General features: G+C 34.0%; 1 protein-coding gene and 1 long non-coding RNA gene across 4 annotated transcripts; one reads left to right on the top strand and one right to left on the bottom strand.

The window, feature by feature from the left end:
- Positions 1 to 8,613, top strand: Taf8 (TBP-associated factor 8). 3 transcript variants are annotated; one of them, XR_015825047.1, is made up of 7 exons: positions 1 to 316; positions 412 to 510; positions 3,226 to 3,413; positions 3,975 to 4,125; positions 4,615 to 4,752; positions 5,970 to 7,562; positions 7,932 to 8,613. XR_015825047.1 is itself a non-coding variant. In XM_088241098.1 (7 exons), exons 1-6 carry the CDS (start codon positions 181 to 183, stop codon positions 6,095 to 6,097), a joined length of 840 nt encoding a protein of 279 aa, XP_088097224.1. In that variant the 5' UTR covers positions 15 to 180; the 3' UTR covers positions 6,098 to 6,119; positions 7,389 to 8,613. The 3 variants fall into 3 exon arrangements, 2 of the variants coding, with proteins under 2 accessions (XP_088097222.1, XP_088097224.1); XM_088241098.1 differs by having other exon boundaries at positions 15 to 316; positions 5,970 to 6,119; positions 7,389 to 8,613; XM_088241096.1 differs by having other exon boundaries at positions 5,970 to 8,613.
- Positions 7,334 to 10,031, bottom strand: LOC148271653 (uncharacterized). The gene is made up of 3 exons (XR_015825049.1): positions 9,865 to 10,031; positions 9,237 to 9,790; positions 7,334 to 7,530 (listed from the first exon to the last, which is right to left on the bottom strand). It is a non-coding gene; the product is annotated as an uncharacterized LOC148271653 (long non-coding RNA).
- Between the last annotated feature and the right edge of the window lie 1,426 nt (positions 10,032 to 11,457).

Below are 11,457 nucleotides of genomic sequence, written 5' to 3'. Positions count from 1 at the left end.
ATGGCTCAGTTGTCAGTTGTCAATTATCGTCAGTGAAAAGTTGACAGTATTTTAAATTGTCGTCTAAGTCTTCATAATATTCTTTCATACTTTCAGTATAATGTTTTATGTTATTTTACTATTGGGAGGTTATACTTGACTACTTCAATCTTGAACAGGTTATTTCTTTCACGCTTAACAATGGAAAAAGTGGATTGCAATCAAAATGCACGTCGAAAAATTTTGAACGTTGCAGTGTCTGCTATTCTCTTAGAAGTTGGTTTTGATGCTGCTGATAAACAGGCTTTGGAAACTTTGTCCGAAATGCTTCAATCTTGTGAGTGCACTAATATATATATATATATTATTTTTTTATGTGTTATTGTACATCTTTAAATAAAACTAACGTTATACTTACATCAAACGTTTTAGTTCTTATCGAAGCCGGTAATTCAACAAAGAGCTATTATGAAGTCGCCGGCCGCTCTGAACCTGTTATCGGAGACGTCATAATGGCCCTTATTAGCATGGGTAAGTTATTTGAACACTTATCTACACCTACACTTTGGCTTGTAAATTGTAAGCACTCGAAATTCTTCTATGAACGCTACTTTTCATTTAGTTCTTAGTAAATTGGAAGTACATGAAAAATTACAGGGCGACAGGTTCTGTAAACGGGTTCCCTGTATACTTTTTTCTTCGATAATTACCGAGCAGACAATCTGGTTATGCAAAATATTGTAAAGAAAACTCATCAAAATGAATTAGATTGCTTTCAAGATTATAAATTTTGTGATATATTGCTTGACGAGTAGTTACGCAGCAGCTAGTCCACAATTTCAAATAAATGAAGTTTTGGTGTTATCAATTTCAGGAATGTCAATTCTATGTTCTGCTTAAAACAGACAAACCGCTTTCATACAAAAAACTGTAATAATCACCTTCTGAAAATTCCACGATGTCAAAATGTCGGGAAAATGAATGTTGCCTCATACATTCTGAGTTTGTATGAGGTTTGATTATTCTTCTTCGTTTTTTGTTGCCTTTTCACATCCCAACTTGGGTGTTCTCACCAGTGTCGAGATTTAGTGTTTACGTTTATTTAGATATTTACACATGTGTTAGCAATACATATAAGTTAGTGAGTTAGTGGATTGAGTTTTTCTACTGACATTTCTTGGTGGAACTGCATTTGAATAAAGCCTTTAGAATCATTTTGAAAAAAAACAGATATACGAGGGTAAAGTCGATGGTAAATGAAATGAAATTATTAACATATAAACAAAGAATATTTTACAATACAATGATATTTGTTCATAAAATTATAAACTCTAATAAAAAAACAGAATTTTGGAAAAAAATTGATCGGAACCAGCATGAACACGATCACAATACTAGAGAAAAGAACAAAATTAGACTTCCATTTAGGAAAAAGGCAAAGTCACAAAATTCAATTTTATTTAAAGCAATTAAAAAGTATTACGAAATGGAAAAAAATATTTATGAAGAAAAAAACATATCAAAATTTAAAATAATGGTCAAGACATATGTGATAAACAATTTATAAATTAAATATATTTTCAATGTTATTATTAGAACACACATAACAATATGTATGATATGTGTGCCCTACTTTAAGATTTAAATAAATAAATAAATAAATAAATTATAATAATAAAAATATGTGTATAGTTTTATTCCACTCTTGTTTATAATTTTTTACCAGTGACCGGGTTTCATCGTGACCGACATCGTCAGACTGGTAAGAGACTAAACAAATTTCTATGTTATATACAAGTGCAAGCAGGGGTTGTAAATTATGATTTTATATAATTATGGAAATAAAAGAGTTTAAATTAAAATCATTTAAGTATAAGGTAATAACAATTGTATGAGTTCAAGTTTTGTTTGAATGTACATAATAAAAACTGGTGTAAATAATATAATTTTATGAAGTTTTATAATAAAAATGTATTTGAAAAATTTATAAATAAAAGTGGAACAAAACTATATATGTATATTTTTAAAACTTTACATAATGTCATAGAATTAAGAATAGTCCATAATATATAACATATTTACATCTTAACACCATTTATAACTAGATATTTACATAGAATTGTAAATACATGTTTATTTGGTGGGGACAGGAGAGTTAGAATATGAATGGGGAGTGGGATATTAATATCAGAGAGGTCGGATAGGAAATCAGGATAACAGTAATTTATGAAGCATCCAAAAAAAACATGCTTTAAATCTTCCTCCTCAAGCTGACATTCACAAATGGCAGAGTCCCGGACATGGATTCTGAACAGGTGAGAACCGTTGCAGCAGTGCCCAATGCGCATTCTGCATATGAAGTATGGTTCAAACTTGTCCAGAATCACTTTGGAAAACCAAGGCTTTTCTGTTACGACGTCTACCCTTGGCTTAGGAGGAGGCTACCCAATATTCTTGCCATGTGCGAAGTTGCTTCTCTTTGGTCATAACGAGGAGATCACCCAGTGGTAATAAATTACTATAGGCAGGATCCCCGGAGTGGACCGCCTCCTTTCCTAACGTGTCCACTTTTTCGTTACCGGGAATACCACAATGGATAGGGATCCAAGACATTACAATGCTTAGGTTTGATTTACTATTAGATCTGGCTGTTTTCTGCAAAATGCATATTTTAGGTTTTGTTGCCAGCCAGACTTTAAAAAATCACCAAAATCCCTTTAAAACATAATTGAATTACTTTTGAAGTTCTTATAAAAAATTAATTAAGTGATTCTTTACAATTAAGTACTGATAAATGTAAAATAATATGATCAATACATAGTGACATAACACACATCAGAGTTTTACTAGGGCTGGCTGTTTGCTACAAAATGCACATCTTAGGTTGTGTGGTTAGCCAGGCTTTAAAAAAACATTAAATCTGGTCATATACATAATTAAATTCTTTTTGTATTATAAAAAAAATGAATGCATGCATGATTCATCATTTGTCAAAGTACAAAACATTCTAACTGTTGTGTAGATTCAATTACTCACCTGTTTCACAAAGGTGCTATTATCTCAGTTTCACTTTCGCTTTCTATATAACTACGTTCAATTGTAATGAGATATAAATATTTCTGTGTAACTCTATCATAGCTTCAACACTGGCTGTCAGTGTTATTTTTTAAATGCTTCTAAATTTTGAAAAATGTTCTTAAATATAACTAATTAAATTAAATTGTAATATTGTATTTTATTTGTAAGGGTTTCGTCTCGAAGGATTGGAGAGCTACGCGGCTCGACCAAACCGGCACGTTATAGGGGCTCCTGCGGCTGCTGTGGCCCCGCGTACCCCTGCCATGCTGTCTGCAGGGCAGAGGGCCCGCCCCTCCGCACACATCCCCCCACACCTACCGCCCCTGCCTGACCCACACGCGTACATTAGAACTCCGGTAATTCCATTTTATAAATATTTATGACTGCGCTAAAAAATTCTTCTTGAAACAGTGCTATAATGCTATGTTACATTAAGCAAAAGACAACATTTTGGAACAGGTATTTGAAAACAAAAATTTATCACATGTATATACATATACTGTTTCATCATACCCCTGTTACACCAGAAGTGGTGCATTGGGCACTATATTAGAAACCCAAATGCAGTGTTCTTTGATCAGAGGTTATATGAAGGTAAGGTGATCATTATTTCGCCTCAGGTTCCAATCCAGTTTCCAATCCAGTGTTAAGTTTTAGTGTTAAACCACCTGTAAAACAAACATTTCATGTTGACCCTGCCAGGAATCGGACCCGGGACCTTAAGCATTGTACTCGAATGTGCCAACCACTACTCTACGTGGCCAACTTATCCTCACTCATTTTCCTGTTTCAGAATTTTTACCTTATAGCCATCGAGTCGAAAGCACTCTTCCAGGGTATTGGATCTATTTCACACACAGAACCACATTCTTCATACGCCAGGACACTGACTAACACTTAACTGATTATTTCCACAGACACACAAACAACCGGTAACTGAATATGAAGCAATCAGAGAAAAAGCAGCAAATCAGAAGAGAGACATTGAGAGAGCACTGACAAGATTCTTGGCAAAAACTGGTGAAACTCATAGTTTGTTCAATTCAGATGATAACCAAATGTTTCCACGTAAGTCGAAATTCTTTACATTGTAATATCGAGAACTTTTTATTTTATGGTATGACATTTTAGGCTTTATTTTGTTAATAAATTTGTATCTTTGAGAGTCAGGTGTACCCTAAGAGTAATAGTTTTTTAGAGAAGCCCTTAAGCTATATTGCATAGAACAAAAGCATTCTAAATTTTTGGATCGGTTTTAGTTTAACAACAAACATGAAATGAACAGTTTTGGTTTGTGCTCGCAATTATCAACCAAAGTACCTACGGCCCATTGTATTGCTGTAATATGTTGCTAAGTCAGTGGTCAATAATCAGAATGGTTTTTCTCCATATGGGCTATTCTATTAGGTTATTACTCTAAGGGTGTACCATAAAAAGTCACGCTTGTCTAAATCATCTAGTAACTACATTGATTTTTCAAATCTTAACCACTAGACGGTGATATTATTTCACTTATGTATTTAAAATAGGTGTCTCATGTATTTTGTATATTTTTAGTGATTGCTTGCAAACCAATATTTCCTGCCTACCTGCCATGCCTTCTACCGACTGACCAAGTTTTTGACTTTGAAGAATTAGAATATCATTTTCAAGTTGCAAATAGAACTGAAGATTTGCCGGCAACTGAGAAAAAAGGTATAAAAGTTTTATTTGAGTCATGTGAAGTTATAAAATCCGCTATGTGCCACGATTATGAACGCTATATGTACATATAAAGACGGTACACTTAACTTCTGTACTATCTCTATCTACCTCGCTACGTTCTACCAACTTGTCATCTCAATCTTATCCGACCAATGAATGACCCCGAAAATTTAGTCAGCATTCCTTTCTTACTTAAAATTTTTAAAAGTTCTCATTTATATTTTAAATAAGCTTTTGTGATAAAAAAGTGCCCGCTTCAAAGTGATTATAAACTCCAACAAACCCCAATACAAGCAAAAAATGCTCCACTTGAACATGATTTTTATGACTTGACAATTACCAAGATGGTATGGTTAACGATCGTCTGTATTTATCTACCGAGCCATTACAAAGACGGCTTCTTTAACGTCTCGATACGTACACTCAGGAAGATAGTAAAACAGATAGAAATAATAATAACTAAATTTATTTTTTATGGTGGCAACATTTTACGCCTAGATGCTCCTATATGCTAATAGGGCAGAATTGTTTAAGTGTATTCGTCTCAACTCAACACGGGACTTCTCATGAAGCTGGGACTTGTTTCTCATTGAACGTAAATCAAATTAAAATTTCAATAAACAAAAAGAAAGTAAGAAGTACGTAGTAATATCTACATAATTAGTATCTAAATAAAGTTATTGATAATAAAACTCGCATAATAAGTAATTAATTATGTTGTTTAACTATATGTCGCGGGGTAATTACTACAACTAGGTTACTTCAAAATAGCATTTGTGAGTTACTCACTAAAAATGCATTTTTTTATCCCTCTATGAATGCTACAAATAGACAAGTCATGCATTCAACCATTTTAATATGATTTTAATGAATCAAGACTTGCTTATTTATAGCATTCATGGATGAAGATACAAATATGTGTTATTAGTTCTGTAGTAGTAACTCGAAAATGCTGATTTTGAAGTTACCTAGTTGTAGTAATTAATTACTCCATGAAATATAGGCATATTTTACCCATTTGAAACTCCATCAGCCAAATTGCTTTTCTTGCAGATGCAAGCAAACCATTATAACAAAATCGTTGTAATGGTTGACCTATACGAAGTTAGGTTTTTGAACTGGAATGACTAAAAAATCTGTTGACCCTTCAAACCTATCATTCTACAAAATGTCTTTTCAGTTTATTTTATTTGCTCTCTTTGTTTTAGAACCCCTGTCTGATGGTGAAGGTGATGTCGTCGATGGTGATGGAGAAGGAAGTCAGGAACAAGGTGGAGGACAGAGTCCTGCCCATATTGACAATCCATATTTAAAACATACGCAGAAGTCTTCGTGAGAATATATACATCCTTCAAATGGTGAAACACGTAAATCATCCTTAGGTTAAAATTTGACATTGCTGGAATAAAAATTTTGTCCTAATAAAAGCAGGATTGGCTCTCGCGGGGTGGGAGAAGAAATAAATTCGGGGAATTTTTGCATGCGACTACACCTTGCTTCTATGGCCACACTGATGATTAAATATCAAATAAATACGAACAAGTGAAACCAAACATGATGATTTTCTAAATTTTTTGCAGCAAAAAGGGAAAACATTTTGAGAAGGGGATATGGAAGTCCAGGCATTTACAGGGCTTATGACCTATCGTTGGCTGATTTAAGTGGTATTTTTACACACTGTTTAACATTATAGATTGATTTGGTGTTTATTTTGTAGAACTCCATATTTGAACTTATAATATAAGAAAGCAAACACTGATTTGAGTCTACTGAACACTTTATTTTATTTTTACAAATATAAAACAAAAATTTCGTGACAATTGTTTCGCCTTGTTAGGGCATTTTCGAATGAATGTGTAGATTAGATGGATTGAATGTCCTTATATAGTTATAAGGTACGTAAGTAAAAGTGTTCAGTAGACGCAAATCAGTGTTTGATTTCTTATATTATAAGTTTAAACTGTGTAACATTCACCATTTTGCCTATGTTTAAACCTCCATATTTCCTCAACTCTTCCACCTGATGACGTAAAAGAGCTGAAACCGTCATGTGGGGGGGCTTTATCCGGCTGAACCAATTCACCCACTAGGCGATACCTGAAAATAATTTTCTAATTTTCACACTTCTTATACCAATTAGTTTAATCAACAATGTTTTGAGTATGTACAAATGCTTGTAGACAGGCTGGATTTCCTCCCTAAGTAGTTATTTAGATCTAAATTTGTTGCAACAGAGATTTTGAGAAGGGAATATGGAAGTCCAGGCTTTAGATTTAAATAACTCCAAATTTAAAGAAATCCAGCCTGTCTACAAGAAGTATTTGGACATACTCAAAACATTGATGATGATTTTTATTCAGAACATCATTGCGAACGATCTTGCTTCCATCTTCATCTTTTGCATTTCTGACTTTAGTGACAGTAATTCTTTCAGCAGTGTTGTGAAATCAATACAATCAAATTTATATTTAAAACCGCAAATTTAGGGAGATCTATGGGGTCTGTCTCTCAGAATATTTTGATTATATCAGTGAGTATTTATTTTTTCCTGCCGTCACCCACTCTTGTCTGTGCAGAGGTTGGCAGATACGAGCAAAGTAACGTTTTTTTTATTTGTCTTGTTTAAGCTTTTCAAGAGATTCTTCTTCTGGCATCAAGGTGACTTCTGGGCTGTTCTCTAATTCAAAAAGCACACAATTATTGTGTGAGAATGTGTAGATAGATGAACATGCGAAGTCCACGGAACACTTATACTAATACTGTTGACATCTGCAATAAATAAGTGAAATCTGTATCAAATGGTAAATCTACAAATTATAAACAAAAAACATTCTTCACTTTGTACAATATAACTTCAAAAAATTGTAACATTCATTAAACATAAGTTATGATATAAATATTAAGTAATTTATAAACAAAATACATTCAAACTCATCCTTTTACTGATTTGGACCCATTTCTACCAATAATTTATTTATCTCTGATGTTCATTTTATTATGAATTTTGTCAGTTTATTTTGAGAGAAAAATATAAACGTTAAACGTCTCGTATAAAGCTTTGACTAACTTTAAAACTTCTTAACCAAGAAGGAATCTTGACTGAAAATCGGATTGGAACTAGTATATAAAATGAGAATGAGTGCTAGGTTACGATTAGCGCTGTCTTTCAGCACGTCGTGCGCAATGGCGATTTCACCCGCCCACGGCTCGATGTCGGCTCTTGCGACGGCCCCCCCGTCGAGGGAAAGTAGCTACTGCGGTTGACATGTTGACACCATCTGTGGCACGCCCCCAGGTACGCAATTCCGACACCAGGTCACGATCCACATTGTCCTCTGGTGTCTGGTGAATTGCGCTGGAGGCCTCCACCTGCGGCTCAGTGCTGTTTAAGGCCCCCTCCGTGGAGTTGTTGGCGGTCTTCATGACAGTGAGCATGTCCTTTAGTTTGTCAAACTGTCTCTTATGACCATTGATATGTAGGTTCATATTGTGTTATTAACCACTTATTATAGACCGGGACAAAAATGCGTTTTAGAAAATAATTTTAGATAGAATTCGATAAATTTTAAATTTTATTTTGGCCAGGTGTCCGGACCTCAGAGAAGGCTTTTGAGGTAGAGAGTACAGAATCTAAGTAAATAAGTATCTAATGCTAAATACTGTATTTTGGTTTTTCCATTATGGCAGTTTTAAACTAAGAACCTGTCGAGCTTGGGTCCAAAAATAAATTTAAATGCTATTACACTTATTTTCTTCAAGGATGTTAAGTTTTATTTTTTACTTATACTGTAATAGATAGAATAAAAGAAATATGTGTGTACAAATTAATTAATAAAAGTATTTTCTTACGAATCATTGTTTTTTAATACATTAGTTGATTACAGAGACACAGATTATAATGACACAACCAGGAACGACCAATGCCTGTGAACCTGCCCCGACTCGGTAGAAAATCTATGTTAAGTCAGGGCATTTGAAAGAGCTGCATTGAAACAGGTGGTTTAGGAAAATAATGAGGAACTCCAACCCTAGGAGAAATTGGATACAATAAATGTTTTATTGCGCGCAGTAAAAATTTGAGCATTAAATTGTATGGCAAAGTTTCCTGAAAATGTACATAAAAAATATTTTAATAAAAACGAACTACTCTGAACAACGCCACTGGTTGGTAAGAGAGTTATGGAAGATTTCTGGTTAGCTTGCCGTCAATGGACTAATGGCAGAACTGATCGAGAATAAGCGGAAGAGAATCTCTGACGTCACACGCGGAGGTATTTCAGAAACACAAAACCTTAAAAAAATCATAGCGCTGATAATACGATGTATAAAAATTAGGAAAATTTTTTTTTGGCTTAGTTCAACAGTCTATTAACAAATAAAAAAAAAACACACAACTTCCTCATTCATAACCAATGTTTAGAAATAAAGAATTTTCATTAGAACCCTTCTTGAGCATTTACAATGAGAAAAATTACCATAATTTGGAGATCCCTGCTCTACTCTTTTTTTTTTTTCCACATCCCCTCCTAACTGGAGCACGTGGACATCACCAGATGCCAACAACAGTGTAATTCTGAATGCTCTCTAGTGTGCAGAAGAAGCAACTTGGGTTAAGGCTCTCCCGAGGCATCCACAGCATGCGTCTTGAAGGTGCCGCGGTGGACATGGCTTGGTCACGTGCTGCGAATGCTCAACTATTAATGAGGTTATATTCTTTGCATTTCCAACCTTTGGATGTATGGACGTATTCTCTTTCGTAATGGTAGGTTGTAGTGTGCATGCACACTAATTCAGAACACAGAATTTGATTACATATATATTTGATATGAAGCACTATATACCACACATAAATTAAATATTTGAACACAACTAGTTTCAGGTATTCCAAATTACCCATATTCAGGTGTAAATACTAACTAACGGGCAATATGGAACACCTGAAACTAATATTAAACTCGTTTGTGGTATACAGGTATATATACGTATGTACAAAGTGTTTTATTTAAATTGTTATTCCACAAAGTAAACTCTGAAACAGTAAAAAGAATTTGACTACCATCATTTTCAATTTATGAAAACATAATGAAGAGTAATAATGATTACCATTTTGGAATGATTTGTCGTTTTGTTTATGATTTCTTCATCATACCTTAACCCCGCACCTGATGCTCAGGACACTGCATTAGTACGCAAAATACAGCATTGGTACATATATAATAATGATCAGCGTATTAACATGAAAGTAAGCTTAACAGTCTTGTGTTTTAGGTAACAGTCCAGAGACAGTAAAATACTGCAGTTTAAAACAACAGCAAAAACACACTGAAACCCAATAATGTATTCACCCTGCCAGGAATTGAACTCGGGACTTGAAGCATGGAAGGCAAACATGCTAGCTAGGCGGACTCATCTCCAAATATATTCCTGTTCAGGGCCCGTATTATATTATCTTATATTATATGGGAAGTTAACAAACTTACTGTTATTGTTTTTAAAGTAAGATCGGTTTTTTTTAACAAAATTGCGTATATTTGAATACAACTTTTATAAGTATCTTCGTTGGTAACCTGTGAAATAACTTATTTTAAACAGTGACCTGTATGACAAAGGAGAAGCAACTTCGCACATGGCAAGAATATTGGGTAGCCTCCTCCCAAGCCAAAGAAAGACACCTTTTCCAATTGAAACCAAATGTAACAGAAAAGCCTTGGTTCTCCAAAGTGATTCTGAACAAATTTGAAAGATCTTCTATATGCAGAATGAATAGTTCTCATTTGTTTAGAATCCATGTCAGGGACTCTGCCATGTGGGAATGTCAGCTTGAAGAGGAAGATTTAAATCATATTTTCTTTGGATGCCCCATAAATGATTATCCTGAGTTACTATCTGACCTCTCCAAAATCAGCGTCCCATTCCCTACTAATATTTTAGCTCTTTTGTCCCCACCCAATAAACATATATTTAAAATTTTATGTAAATATGTAGTTATAAATGGTATTAAGTTGTAAATAAGTTATATATTATGTGTATGTAATATAAATACTAACCCACTAACTTGTATGTATAGTACTAACACATGTGTAAATATTTAAATAAGGCAATCTCAAACTTGACACTGGCTAGAACACCCCGGTTAGGGGTGAAAAAAGCCAAAAAAACTAAGAAGACGAAGAAATAGTGACCTACCGAAGTTTTGGTAAAACGGATTTCGGCCAACAAAATAAATTTTGGCTAGTAAAATGAATTTCAGTTGTGGTTTCGGTTTCGGACAAAAATTGACCGAAACTTCATCTCGGCCGAAACCTGTGGTCAGGATGTGTCAGATTGCATTATTAGCATCCGTATACATTGGATAGGCGTTTTTGATTCTCCCCATCACCGATTTTTAATATTTTTTTGCAAGATTTTAGAAAAGTATGATTTTACGGAAGTATCCCAAATATACACATCACAATTAACATACAAAAAAATATTGCACAATTAGAGATATAGGATTGTTGTCCATTCAAATAATTAGTTTGAATGGTCAAAAATATTTTTAAAATATATTTTTTGTCGTATTATCAGCGCTATGATTTTATAAAGTTTTGTAATTTTATATTTCTCAACGTGTGACGTCGCAAGTTCTGATGATTGGTGAATTGGCTTCCCGTGAACAGGGAATCCATCATAACACTATATTATTGGATAATTCGG

This window comes from Micrasema longulum, unplaced genomic scaffold (genome assembly GCF_059751315.1).
Source record: "Micrasema longulum isolate JH-2025_06_02 unplaced genomic scaffold, ASM5975131v1 h1tg002747l, whole genome shotgun sequence".
Lineage (NCBI taxonomy): Eukaryota > Metazoa > Arthropoda > Insecta > Trichoptera > Brachycentridae > Micrasema > Micrasema longulum.
The sequence above is the reverse complement of the archived record's forward strand: the minus strand, read 5'-3'. Positions and strand labels throughout refer to the sequence as shown.